Here is a 14525-nt window from a genome sequence, read left to right as displayed (position 1 = left end):
TAGTCAGTCAGGTCTCGAACTCCTGACCTCAGGTGATCCACCCGCCTTGGCCTCCCAAAGTGCTGGGATTACAGGCGTGAGCCACCACGCCCAGCGGTACATATATTTTTGTCATTAGCGTTGTGTTTCTAGCCACCCCTTGTGTGGACTCTGTTAACAACCAAAGCCTGGAGAGGGGTATCTTCATTTTAGACTCACCTCCCACTGTCAACCTTTCACCCAGCCAACACGGTGATTGAGCACTGTCCCATGGCATCTGCTTTATATTTTATGTATTTGATATTGCAAGTAGCTCTTCACTCGGAAACCTCCAAATATCGTTCCAACTCAAATCATTGTTAACATGTCTGAGTCAAAGGGTATTAGTGTTGTCCAGGCGTGGTGGCTCACACCTGTAATTCCACACTTTGGGAGGCCAAGGTTGGCAGATCACCTGAGGTCAGGAGTTCGAGACCAGCCTGGCCAACATGGTGAAACGCTCTCTCTACTAAAAATACAAAAATTAGCTGGACATGGCACATGCTTGTAGTCCCAGCTACTTGGGAGGCTGAGGCAAGGAGGATCACTTGAACCTGGGAGGCAGAGGTTGCAGTGAGACAGGATCACACCACTGCACTCTAGCCTGGGCAACAAAGTGAGATTCTGTCATTAAAAAAAGTTATTAGTGGTTAAGACCATCAGCTAGGTGTGCACCTGGGGTGAGGGTCTTACTGATACTTTGCCTAGAGCACTAGTTTGGGGACGCAGTATCCTCAGTGCATTTACTTGCATGAGCCCAGATAATTAACATCAGTTGCAGATATTTTAGGGCTGTTTATTTACTTCTTCCATCAGACCTATGAGGTCAGTTGTATGATTTTGCCCTGTTTTACATATGAGGAACCCAGGACATAGAGAGGTTAAGAAGCTAGCCAAAGTTCACACAGTAAACAGTGGGCAGCTTTTGAATGGGGCATTCAAGAGCAGATGTAGGCTGGGTGTGGTGGCTCATACCTGTAATCCCAGCACTTTGGGAGGCCGAGGCAGGTGGATCACCTGAGGTGAGGAGTTTGAGATCAGCCTGGCCAACATGGTGAAACCCCATTTCTACTAAAAAATATAAAAAAAAAAGAGAGCCCGATGTGGTGGTGGGTGCCTGTAGTCCCAGCTACTCAGGAGGCTGAGACAGGAGAATCGCTTGAACGCAGGAGGTGGAGGTTGCAGTGAGCCGAGATTGCACCATTACACTCCAGCCTGGGCAACAAGAGTGAAACTCCATCTCAAAAAAAAATGCCACTTTCTATATATTTTAGAGGCTGGGTCTTGCCCTGTCACCCAGGTTGGAGTGCAATGGTGACATCTCAGTTCACTGCAGCCTCAAACTCCCAGGCTGAAGTGATCCTTCCTCCTCAGCCTCCGGAGTAGCTGTCTACAGGTGTGTACCACCACGCCAGGCTAAGTTTATTATTTTTAATATTTTTTTGTAGAGATGGCATCTCACTATTGTTGCTCAGGTTGGTCTCAAACTCCTGGCCTCAAGTGATCCTCCCTTCTCGGCCTCCCAAAGTTCTGGGATTAAGTGAGTCACTGCACCTGGCCAAAATCTTCTCCAGGTCCAATAGGGCTGAGTGGCAGGTGACCCGGGAAGCCGAGGTTGCAGTGAGTGGAGATTGCACCACTGTACTCCAGCCTAGGCAACACAGTGAGGCTCCATCTGAAAAATAAATAAATAAATACAAATAAAATGTCAGCTACTATTTTGAAAACACTGAAAACGTGGCTGGGCATGGTGGCCCACACCTGTAATCCTGGCACTTTGGGAGGCCAAGCTGGGTGGATTGCTTGTTGCCCAGCCTGGGCAACATAGCAAGACCCTGTCTCTACAAAATATTAAGACATTAGCCGAGCGTGGTGATGTGTGTCTGTGGGCCCAGCTACTTGGGAGGGTGAGGTGGGAATATCACTTGTACCTCGGAGGTCTAGGCTGTAGTAAGCCATGATTGTGGTACTGCACTCCAGTCTGGGCAACAGAGCAAGACTCTCAAACAAAAACAAAAGCAAAACCCCTGAAAACAAAGCATGTCTCCAAGTTGCTTGGGACTTTCAGGCTGTTTGTGAGCTTAGTCACATCCCTTTCTTTTTATAAATGTAAAGAGAATTCTACTTCTAGCTCGCGAAAGGAAGGGCTCATGGAACCTGATATGTCATTCTTCCAACTTCACCCTCTCCCCGGGGGAGAGACGGTTTGGGTGGGTTGGGGTGTTGACAGTAGGGCAGCCCCTTGATTTCTTCCGCAGGCTGCACCTCCAGCGGCTGGTGAACAATGAGAGCCAGAGGCGCCAGCTGGTGGAGAAGCTGCAGGCCCTTGTGGAGGAGGCCTTTGGGAGCCAACTGCAAAATAGGGATGTCCTCAACCCAATCTACATGGAGAGGATCCTCCTGCTGAGACAGGTGTAGTGTCAGGGGTCTGGGAGGCTGAGGGAGGGGTTACTGGGTGCTTCAATTCCTCCTCCCTTCCAGAGCCCTGTCCCTAGTGCATTCAACGACTGCCTCCTTCCCCAGGGTCACATTTGCCGCCTGCAGGACTTGGTGTCCCCAGTGTACTCTTATCTATGGACTCGCCCTGCGGTGGGTCGAGCGCAGCTGGACGCCATCTCAGAGAAGGTGGATGTGATTGCTAAGCGTGTGCTGGGGTGAGTACCCGCAGGCTGAGCTCAGGGTTCCACACCCTCCTTCCCCCTCTCCCTCCCACGGCTCCCTTCCCTTCAAGACTAGGCTGTTGGGCCCCCAGCACAACCCCATGGCCAGTAAAAAAGTGACCCTTCACTGGCTTTTGTTGGTGGGAGGGCTTACCCGGAGGACCAGGCTTTCCCTGTACATAGGCCTGTGTTCACTGCTTGCACCAACCTGGTTGCATCCCAACTCTGCCATGTACTCACCAGATTATGTCACCTTGCTCAGGCGGCTTCACTTTGGCCAAGTTACTGTACCTATTTGAGCTTCCTTTTCCTTCTTGGTAAGAGAGAGATGATGCTAATTCTTACTGTTAACAGTAATAACTTTCAATTACAAATGCATCCAAAGCTGACTTAGGCAAGAGGGGAATGATTGCTTATGTAGCTGCAGATGCTAGAAGAAGGGCTGCTGGAGGCACAGCTTAATGCAGGAGTCAGTACTCCATTACCAAGATTTGCTTTCTCTCTCTGCCTTTCCCCTTCTGCCCCTCCTCCCTGATGCTGACCACTTTTCCTGCAGAGGCTCTGTATCAGGTAACTAGAGGGCAAGTTTCTCTACCAGACAAAAGAAATGACAGCACATATCCCCTGTGGAATTACATTTCTCCCTTATGTAGCAATCTGCAGGAAGCGGCTCAGGGCTCATCCTCCCACCTCAGCCTCTTGAGAAGCTGGGACTACAGGCACAGGTCACCACGCCCAGCTAATTTTTTTACTTTTTGTAGAGACAAGGTCTTGCCATGTTGCCCAGGCTGGTCTCAAACTCCTAGGCTCAAGCGATCTTCACGCCTCAGCCTCGCAGAGTACTAGGATTACAGGTGTGAGCCATGTGCCTGGCCGGGGCCTATTAGTTCTAATTCACCAGGATTCAATGTCGTAAGTGCCTGTCTCCACCATGAGGCTGGATTTCATATTTGCTCTGGGACTGCCTCTCGAGTCAGGAAAACTGATATCCAAATGTTCAGGAGCTGCCAGATCCCTAGAAATACCTTCTATTCCCATGCCAAGCTCTGGGCCAGCTCTAGCAGGTCTGGAATTGCCATTGTTCCTGGCCTGGGATCTGTCATTCTTTCATCAGCTCCTCGGCAGCCTGCTTCCCTGCAGTGCCACTGGGGAGAGTGTCTGCTTTTTTCCCACATTATATTTTATGTCTTCAGTATTTCATCTCCTGGATTTTGTAAATAGCAGTACTCATGTGACCCAGTTAAGAATTGTCTCAGTCCATGGGGTTGCTATAGCAAAATAACATAGACTGACGGCTTCAACAACAGACATTTCTTTCTCATAGGTCTAGAGGCTAGAAGTCCAGGGTCAAGTTGCTGCCGATTCGATGTCTGGTGATGGCCTTGTTCCTGGGCCCTTCCCTTTTCTGGCCCTTTGCTGTGTCCTCACGTGGTGGAGGGATGGGGGACCTCTCTGGGGTGTCTTTTATAAAGGCACTCATCTGTGCATGGGGGCTCTGCCCACATGACCTGATCACCTCTCAAAGCCCACACCTCTGAATACTGTCCCCTTGGGGGTTAAAATTTCAACATATGAATTTAGGGGAACACAAACATTCAGAACATAGAGATGATGCAGTAAGAATGATCACCCTTGTCTGAAATTGAAATTCATCTGCTTCAGTGCTGACAATTAGTAAGGAAATCTGTCTGCACTGAAAGGCTGTTTCTTCAAATCACTTATGAACCCAGTTCCCTGAGACAGTAGTGGTCCATACTGAGTTGACTTTGGAATGCGGTTGCCTGGACCATGTTTAAGCAGGCAGGGTCAGAATTGCCATCATAGATCATCTGCACCAGGAAGAAGATGTGCAGCCTCAGTTCCTCTTCAGTGTCTCCACTTTGGAATCTCCAGTAATAACTGAGGAGAGGCTGGGTGCTATGGCTCATGCCTATAATCCCAGTATTCTGGGAGGGTGAATGGGAGGATCACTTGAAGCCAGGAGTTTGAGACCAGCCTCGGCAACATAGCTTGACCCCATCTCTACAAAAAGTAAAAATAAAATTAGCCAGGTATGGTGATGGGCACCTGTGGTCCAAGCTGCTCAGGAGGCTGAGGTGGGAGGATCGTTTGAGCCCAGGAGTTTGAGGCTGCAGTGAGCTGTGATCGCACTACTGCATTCCAGCCTACGCGACAGAGCAAGATCCTGTCCCTCAAAAAAAAAAAAAATTAATTAATTGTTTTGAAAAATGAGAGGAACTGGGAAGTTGCAGTGCAATATACTCATCCCCAGCCTATTCCCATCTCTTGACTAAGAATCAGGGCCAGGGCAAATTTTTGCAAGTCCAGCTCTAACTGATTGGAGAATTTCTCCTGAAACTAAAGCTTTTGGGGAGAACATCTTGCTCAGCTGACTACCAGGATGTGGGGGTTGGTTGCTGGCCCGTTGGAATCCTAGAGGCTTCAATCTGTGGAAGAACAGCCATAGCAAGTTGGTGGCGGGGCCATTGCTGGAGCTGGGTGGGGTCTTCTGATTTCTTCTCTTCTTGGCTAGTCTTCAAAGAAGTCTCCCTCTACCAATCTTAAAGCTATATTTCAGATAATTTCCCAGAAATTATCCATTCTATGTCAAATCTATTCCTAAGTTTCTTTTTTGTCGTGCCTGCAAGCAGACCTGTTTCTTTTAAGATCATTTTGTAATGTCTCAAAGCTCTTGAATGTACTTGACTAATTTCTTAAAATTTTAAATTCAAATATAAAATGTAATACTTGGCCGGGCATGGTGGCCCATGCATATAATCCCAGCACTTTGGGGGGCCAGAGTGGGTGGATCACCTGAGGTTAGGAGTTTGAGACTAGCCTGATCAACATGGTGAAACCCTGTCTTTACTAAAAATACTAAATTAGCCAGGCATGGTGGCACGCTCCTGTAATCCCGGCTACTCGGGAGGCTAAGGCAGGAGAATCGCTTGAACCCGGAAGGTGGAAGTTGCAGTGACCTGAGATCGTGCCATTGCATTCCAGCCTGGGCAACACAGTGAGACTCCATCTCAAAAAAAAGTAATATTTCTGAGTATTTATCATGTGTTCAGGCACTTGGTGCTTTGTAAGTTTTAACTCTCTACGATATCCCTGTGCAGGACAAATACTATTATTTATTTATTTTTTTATTTTGAGACAAAGTCTCACTCTGTCACCTAGGCTGGAGTGCAATGGTGCGATCTCGGCTCACTGCAACCTCCTCCTGGGTTCAAGCAATTCTCCTGCCTCAGCCTCCTAAGTAGCTGGGACTACAGGCGCCCACCACCACCCTTGGCTAATATTTTTGTATTTTTAGTAGAAATGGTGTTTTACCATGTTGGCCAGGTTGGTCTCGAACTCCTGACCTCAAGTGATCTGCCCGCCTCAGCCTCCCAAAGTGCTGGGATTACAGGTGTGAGCCACTACGCCAGCCTCAGGTACTATTATTCTCCCCACTTTACAGATGAAAAAACTGAGGCATAAAGATTGAATGACACAGAGGTAGCAATGAGTAAAGCCTCTTATGGCACCTCTTACCTCCCTGCATTGTGACCACTGGCTTCTCTGTGTGTGGTCCCTTGGTAGTTTTTCCTTCTCGACCTGGATAAGGGAGAAAGTGGTCAATATCTTCCTCATCTCCCTCAAAACAGGCTTGAACATTGGTTGTGCAGCTTGTACTGTAGCTGATTAATAACCTTCTGAAGCCCTTCCTCCCACCCACTTGCCTTGGCCCATGCAGGCCCTGTAAACTGGCTCTCTTCTTCTAGGCTTCTAGAAAGATCTGGTATGAGCTTAACTCAGGATATGCTGAGTGGAGAACTGAAGAAGCTATCAGAAGGTCTGGAAGGCACCAAGTACAGTAATGTGATGAAACTCCTCCGGGTGGCCCTCAGTGGACAGCAGGTGAGGCAGGGACGCAGGTTGGATTGTTCCCTGGAGCGCCCCTCATTGATCCTTTGAACTTACGTTTCCTGGCAGGCACTGAGCTCAATGTTCAAGATACAAGGATGAAAGAAATATGATCACTCCCCTCATTCAATCAACAGACACTATTGAGTACCTACTATGTGCAAGCATTGTGTTAGGTACAGTGGATACAGTATAGAATGAAACACACATTCATAATCTCTACCTTCATGGGGTTTGCAGTTTATTGGGGATAACAGACCTACCAATAGCTTACTTAATATGGGAAAAACAGGCCAGGCACAGTGGCTCACACCTGTAATCCCAGCACTTTGGGAGGCCTAGGCAGGTGGATCACCTGAGGTCAGGAGTTTGAGACCAGCCTGGGCAACGTGGTGAAACCTTGTCTCTACTAAAATTACCAAAAATTAGCTGGGTGTGGTGGTGCGCCTGTAATCCCAGCTACTTGGGAGGGTGAGGCACGAGAATTGCCTGAATCTGGGAGGCAGAGGTTGCAGTGAGCCATGATTGTACCATTGTATTCCAGCCTGGGTGATAGAGTGAGACTCCATCTCAAAAAAAAAAAAAGGCGGTGGTTGTGGGAGAAACAGGCTCCTAGGACCCATCCTTGTCCAGGGAAGTAACACAAGCATTGATCCTCAGAACACAGGCAGCAGTTTGGGGGCTGGCCTGGGGATAATTTCTGCAGACTGAGGCTAAGCTTCAGTTCTTAGGCAGTTTAAGGTAGTAAGGCAATATTTGCTCTTTTTGTTCTCAGCAAGGACCTCCTGTAGCTGAGATGATGTTGTCCTTGGGACCAAAGGAAGTGCGGGAACGGATCCAGAAGGTGGTTTCCAGCTAGGGAGAGGATGTGTCGGGCAATGGAGATCGCCCTGAGAACCTGTGAGCTTAGAAACAGCTTTCAGAGACCAGAAGGAGGCCTGGGGCCTGTTGGAAAGTTTGCCGAAGGAACTAAGAGTGGAAACAATCTCTGACTGCACACAAGTGCATTTATGGATCCACCACAGGCCCGTCCTTGTCAGCTGGCTGGGGAAGCCCAACCCATCTAACCTCCTTGACTCTGGAAAGGCATTCTCTGGGTCCGGTTTCTCACACATTACACAGCAGAGGTTCGGAGTTAGTTCACAGAAAAGCTAACATCCCGGAACAATGCAGAAGCCTTGGGTTTCAGTTTGCTAGTGTTCCCATAACAAAATGCCACAGAACCAGGTGGTTTAAACAATGGAGATTTATTTTCTTACATTTCCGGAGGCTAGAGGTTCAAGATCAAGGTGGCAGGCCTGGTTTTTCCTGAAGGCCTCTTCTCTTGACTTGCAGACAGCTGTCTTCTCACTGTTTCCTTGTGTGGTCTTCCCTCCATGCATACACATCTCTGGTTTCATTATGTGCCCAACGTTCCTCTTCTAAGAACACCACTTGCACTGGATTTTAACTTTAACCAGCCTCATTTTAACTTAATCACCTCTTTAAATGTTCATTCTCCAAGTAAAGTCTCATTCTGAGGTGCTAGGGGTTTCTCAACATAAGAATTTAGAGGGACACAATTCAGCCCGTAGAAGCTGGGCAGCGGGACTCATGGGTCCCAGTTCTCAGGCCCCAAGGACTCAGAGCAGTAGAGGATACGTGACACAAGCAGGGCTGAACTGGATGCCAGCCTTTCTTTGGGGTTGTAAAAGGAGAAGTGACTCCACTGCCAAGGGTAAGCACTCTTGTCTTATGCTACCCTTTATTCTTGAGCCTTGGGGCAGCCTGTGTCTCCCTTCCCTAAACGTCATGTGTTCCGTTTTTCCAGTCTTCCAGACCTGGTCCTTGGACTGGAGATCTCCACCCTGCCTGTTTTGTGGCTTTCTCTTCAAATCTACCTCTTCCTTCCTCCATGACTTATAAGTCATCATCTCTGCTGGTTTCTGAAATGAGATGTGCTTCTTGGGGTCTTCAGTGAAGAGGAGTAGCAAGTGAAAGGAGGATAGTGGTGGGGTAGACAAACCCCTACAAGGCTTCTAGGCTTCCCCTGCATGGCAGCCAGCCTCTAAGTTGGCCCCCAACCATCCCTGCCTTTTTCTATTCACATCCTTGTGTGGTTCCTTCCCCCATTGAATAGGCCTGACTTGTGTAACCACTACGCTATTGAAGAAATGGAGAGTTTGGCTTCTGAGGGTAAGTGATGAAGTACATCATGGCTTCTGTCTTGTTCTCTTTGATTGCTTACTTTGGAGGAAGCCAGCTTCCAGGTCATGAAAATACTTAAGCAGCCTTATGGGGTGCTCCACATGACAAGGGATCGAGGCCTCCCACCAACAGCCATGGGAGTGCACCATCTTGGAAGCCGGTCCTCCAATTCCAGCCAAGCAGCCACATGACTGCAGTCCTTGCTGATCTCGCTCATGACCTCTATGGGAGACCCTAAGCCAGAACAACTCAGAGAAGCTGCCCTGGAATTTTCAGACACACATGAACTGTGAGATAGTAAATGTTTATTGTTTAAAGCTACTTGGTTTGGGGATAATTTGCGCTCCAGCAGTAGACAATTAATGTATTTATTTTGTCCAGGGGAGTGGAAAGGCGATTACAGAGTTTGTTGAGCCCCATAGAGTCCTAGTCTTTGCTTAAAGAATATACCAGTTCTTTCTAATACAGAATCCATTAAGTTCGTTAGTTGCAAACAATAGAAACCAGCTCTCCCTCACTTATGTTTATTGGAGGCCATAAGAGAGCCACAGCATCTATGGAAAAGGCAAAAAACCAGGTCTTGGAATAGACAGGAACTGGATACAGGAGCTAATGGCCAGTCTTGTCTGAGTTCTTTGGTGGCGACACATAAACTACAACCGTTTTGTTGTTGTTAATTTCTCTGTGTTTTCCTCTCAGTTTTGGATAACTCTGCTCAAGGTTCAGATTCTGAGGAGCGAGTATCTGTTGGGGTAGCTGAGGTCTTGCTACCATTCCTTGGTCAGTAATAGGTAGTTTCACAGGGATTATATGCAATGGACAAAAAGTTGTTCCCAAGGAAAACTAGGGAGCTTTCTCCAGAAGAAGATGTAATGGCAGAAACAACAGGTGGTTGACCACAGAAGGGGACAATAATAACAATATTTTAATTTATCGTACGCTTACATGAGCCTCACCCACTCCCAAGTGTCAGATAATGCTCGTAAATGCCTTAGTCCATCCTGAGATACTTTCTATCTCAGTAAATTTTTTTTATAACACTATGAGAGAAGCAGTATTTTTATTTTTCTGTTACAGATATGGAAACCGAGGCTCTGAAAAGTTAACTAAAGCTTCTGAGGTTATAGTACGAGGCAAAAACCAAGACTTAAACTCAGATCTGTGCCGATCCAGAGTCCAGGCTTAACTCTGATCTACTGAGTGTTGTCAGAGCATCTGTTTCTAAGACATTAAGAATGGTTACAAGGAGCTCCTTGGCTCACGGTCAAGAGAGAGTTTTTAACAAAGTGAGTGGTCAAAATACTAAGTCGATTCTGGTATATCTACAACATGGATGAACCTCTAGGACTTTATGCTAAATGAAATGTTAGTCACAAAAGGACAAATACTTCCTAACGCTTTGTGAGGCAAAGGTGGCAGTCTTGTCAAAGGCCAGGAGTTTGAGACCAGCCTGGGCAACATAGTGAGATCCTGTCTCTACAAAAAATTTAAAACTTAGCCAGGTGAAGTGACATATGCCTGTAGTCCCAGCTACTTGGGAGACTCAGGTAGGAGGATCATGTGAGCTGAGGAGTTAAGGCTGCCATGAGCTATGAATGCACCACTGCACTCTAGCCTGGGCAACAGAGCAAGATCCTGTGTCTAAAAAAAAAAATGAATAGGCTGGGCACGGTGGCTCACACCTGTAATCCCAGCACTTTGGGAGGCCGAGGCAGATGGATCACAAGGTCAGGAGATCAAGACCATCGTGGCTAACATGGTGAAACCCCGTCTCTGCTAAAAAATACAAAAAATTAGCTGGGCATGGTGGCAGGCGTCTGTAGTCCCAGCTACTCGGGAGGCTGAGGCAGGAAAATGGTGTGAACCCAGGAGGCGGAGCTTGCCGTGAGTGCCACTGGACTCCAGCCTGGGCGACAGAGCGAGACTCCGTCTCAAAGAAAAAAAAATGAATAAAATAAAGTTAAAAGGACAGATACTGTAAGATTCTACTTATTCAAAGTACTTAAAATAATCAAAATTATAGAGGCAGAAAGTAGAATGGTGGTTGTCAGACTTGGGGAGGCAGAAATGGGAAGTTACTGTTTAGGGTATAGAGTTTCAGTTTTACAAGATGAAAAGTTACGGGGGTGGATGGTGGTGATAATTGCGCAACATTATAAAGATACGTAATGCCACTGAACTGTATACTTAAAAATGACTGAGATGGTAAATTTTATGTTTTTCTGTATTTTACCATAGTTTTTTAAAAATACTAAATTAGAGCTGGGCATGGTGACTCACACCTATAATCCCAACGTTTTGGGAGGCCAAGGCAGGTAGATCACTTGAGACTGGGAGTTCAAGACCAGCCTGGCCAACATGGTAAAACCCCGTCTCTACTAAAAGTACAAAAATTAGCCAGGTTTGGTGGCTCATACCTATAATCCCAGCTACTTGGGTGGCTGAGGCACAAGAATCTCTTGAACCCTCTAGAAGGGGAGGTTGCAGCGAGCCAAGATCACACCATTGTATTCCAGCCTGGAGAACAGAGCGACACTCTGTCTCAAAAAAAAAAAATTAATAAAACGAAATTAATAAAGCTGCTGCTACTTCTTCCTCAAGTGGAGTGTGCTGTGCTATGTTGAAAGCAGTTCCAGATGTCTTGTCTTCTGTTTGGGGGTTTTGCTCAGGATCAGTAAGACTAGTTTATTGTTTTGTTTTGTTTTGTTTTATTTCTTTTAAGAGAGAGGATGTTGCTCTCTTGTCCAGACTGGAATGCAGTGGCACAATTATAGCTCACTGCAGCTCTAACTCCTGGGCTCAAGAGATCCTCCCATCTCAGCTTTCTGAGTAGCTGGAATCACAGGTGCATGCTACCACACCTGGCTAAGTAAAAGTGTTTGAAGGAATTTCATACATTTTAAATAACCTCAAGCCCATCCCCGGTGTTTTGAGAGTATACTGCAGTGGTGAAGGGCACAGAGGCTGTCTAGATTAAGAAACATTCTGCCCCTTATTCATGTGTGACTTTCTGTACCTCAGTTTCCTTGTTTGCAAAATAGGGGTAAGAATTGTACCTGTCTCAAAGAGTTGTAAGAATTGGAATAGATAATATGTATAAAGTTCTTTTTTTTTTGTTTTTGAGATGGAGTTTCACTCCTGTTGCTCAGGCTGGCATGCAATGGCACGATCTTGGCTCACTGCAACCTCCACCTCCCAGGTTCAAGTGATTCTCCTGTCTCAGCCTCCCAGGTAGCTGGGATTACAGGCATGTGCCATGTGCTGCCATAGCCAGCTAATTTTGTATTTTTAGTAGAGATAGGGTTTCTCCATGTTGGTCAGGCTGGTCTCAAACTCCCGACCTCAGGTGATCCTCCCGCCTCAGTCTCCCAAAGTGCTGGGATTACAGGCATGAGCCACAACGCCTGGCAACATATATGAAGTTCTTAGAACATTGCGTGGCATTTAATAAATGTTAGGTATCACTATCACCATTATTTTCATCCTTAGAAACAGTGATCTAGGTGGCAGTGCGTATAAACACACTCAGACTAACTGAAACTATGAAAGGAATTTATTGGAAGAATTAGGACTCTCACAAATATAAAGGGCAGGACTTCCAACTGGACCTCACAAGAGAATGGAATCTGTACCTAGAAACCTGTTGGGACCAAAGGCAGCCACTGGGCCCTCTGAGATGGCACATTTCCTTTTTTTTTTTTTTTTGAGACGGAATGTCACTCTGTGGCCCAGGCTGGAGTGCAGTGGCCGGACCTCAGCTCACTGCAACCTCCGCCTCCCGGGTTCACGCCATTCTCCTGCCTCAGCCTCCTGAGTAGCTGGGACTGCAGGCGCCCGCCACCTCACCCGGCTAGTTTTTTGTATTTTTTAGTAGAGACGGGGTTTCACCGTATTAGCCAGGATGGTCTCGATCTCCTGACCTCGTGATCCACCCATTTCGGCCTCCCAAAGTGCTGGGATTACAGGCTTGAGCCACCACGCCCGGCCGAGATGGCACATTTTCTAACATTCACCCCTCTGTGTGTGTCTGCTCTTCTTCTGAGATGGCACAGTTTCTAACATTCACCCCTCTTTGTGTGTCTGCTCCCCTTGTTTTCCCTCTGCAGGCTGCCTCTCTCTTTATCTCTGCAGTAGGCCAACAAATGCCCCAGCCCTGAAGCTAAATCATCTCTCTTCTCCTACACCACCAATTAAATAACCAGTATTCCACATACAAACTCGCAGGGGAGTATCTGATTGGCCTAGCCTGGGTCAGGTGTCTACCCCTGGTCCAATCAGCTGTGGTCAGTGGGAGTCATATTGTATGATCATGGCTGCAGAGGATTCACTTTAGTGAGTGGGAAACCAGTTCCTTGCTCTGAGCATGTTCTTTTTCAGTGTTGTTTAGAGAGTATCCTTTCCAGGGCTGGGCATGGTGGCTCACGCGTGTAATCCCAGCACATTGGGAGGCCGAGGCTGGTGGATCACTTGAGCCCAGGAGTTCGAGACCAACCTAGAAAACATGGTGAAACCCCGTTTCTACAAAAAAAATACAAAAATTAGTGGTGTGTAGTGATGCACACCTGTAATTCCAGCTACTGGAGTGGCTGAGGTGGGAGGATCACCTGAGCCCAGGGAGGTGGAGGCTGCAGTGAGCCAGGATAGTGCCATTGTACTCCAGGCAGGGTGACAGAGCAAGACTGTCTCAACAAAAGAAAAAAAAAATGTCCTTTCTCCTTTCCAGAAAATTATATTTTTATAGCCAAATTTGGAATTCCATTCATACTGCCTTTATCCTACTTTATTTTTGCCCTTATAGTACTCTTTACTATATGAAATTACATATTGTATTTGTATGTATTTACTCTCTGTCTTACTCAAAAGAATATGAGATTATGGCAGTAAGGAAGTCAGTCTTTTACTATAACCATAGCACCTGACACGTTGCCAGATACATAGTAAGGGTCAAGATCTCATGATGAAAAAAATGTTAGAGGACTATATTAGTAAGATGAGTTTCTTCAGAAGTGGCACTCATCAGCTGGTCTAACTGCCAGACTCTTAACAGTTACCAGTATCACTTCCATCTAAGTGGGGAAATCTTTCCTCTTTTGCAAGATTTGCCGTTATAATTAGCAGTCCAGTCTGTTGTCTGTAATTTGCATTGAATCCAGCTATCTGGGAGAGACTACCTTTGACAAAGCTTGGAAGTGAAGGGTGGGGACAGATGACGGGCATATGTTTAGTGGGGAGTAAAATTAGAAGTTGTTGGCTGGGTGTGGTGCCTCACTCCTGTAATCCTAGCACTTTGGGAGGCCAATGGGGGAGGATCGCTTGAGCACAGGAGTTTGAGACCAGCCTAGGCAACATGGTGAACCCCCCCCCATCTCTACAAAAAAATACAGAAATTAGCTGAGCATTGTGAGGACTTGTGGTCCCAGCTACTTGAGAAGCTGAGGCGGGAGGATAGCTGGGCCTTTACAGACTAAGTGACCTTTGAACTGGGTTCTGAGGGATGAGTAGGAGTTTCCCAGGTAGATGGGGGTTGGAAGGATATTCCAAGGAGAGGGATGAAAAATAACGCTTCAAGGCCTGGCGCAGTGGCTCAAGCCTGTAATCCCAGCACTTTGGGAGGCTGAGATGGGCGGATCACGAGGTCAGGAGATCAAGACCATCCTGGCTAACCCGGTGAAATCCTATCTCTACTAAAAAATACAAAAAACTGGCCGGGCGCGGTGGCTCAAGCCTGTAATCCCAGCAATTTGGGAGGCC

At 47.0% G+C, this 14525-nt stretch overlaps 1 protein-coding gene across 1 annotated transcript in view; it reads left to right on the top strand.

Moving 5' to 3' along the window:
- The window catches only part of EARS2 (glutamyl-tRNA synthetase 2, mitochondrial), a 35175-nt gene extending 25358 nt beyond the window's left edge, over window positions 1-9817 (top strand). Inside the window, exons 7-10 of the mRNA XM_011958314.1 lie at window positions 2277-2430; window positions 2542-2672; window positions 6446-6581; window positions 7363-9817. Coding sequence (XP_011813704.1) covers window positions 2277-2430; window positions 2542-2672; window positions 6446-6581; window positions 7363-7446 — 505 coding nt within the window. The 3' untranslated portion in view covers window positions 7447-9817. The remainder of the gene's footprint in view (window positions 1-2276; window positions 2431-2541; window positions 2673-6445; window positions 6582-7362) is intronic.
- The last annotated feature ends 4708 nt before the right edge of the window (window positions 9818-14525 follow it).

The sequence above is a fragment of the Colobus angolensis genome, unplaced genomic scaffold, assembly GCF_000951035.1.
Source record: "Colobus angolensis palliatus isolate OR3802 unplaced genomic scaffold, Cang.pa_1.0 Scaffold468, whole genome shotgun sequence".
In the NCBI taxonomy this organism is placed as follows: domain Eukaryota; kingdom Metazoa; phylum Chordata; class Mammalia; order Primates; family Cercopithecidae; genus Colobus; species Colobus angolensis.
This window is presented reverse-complemented; position numbering and strand designations above follow the sequence as displayed.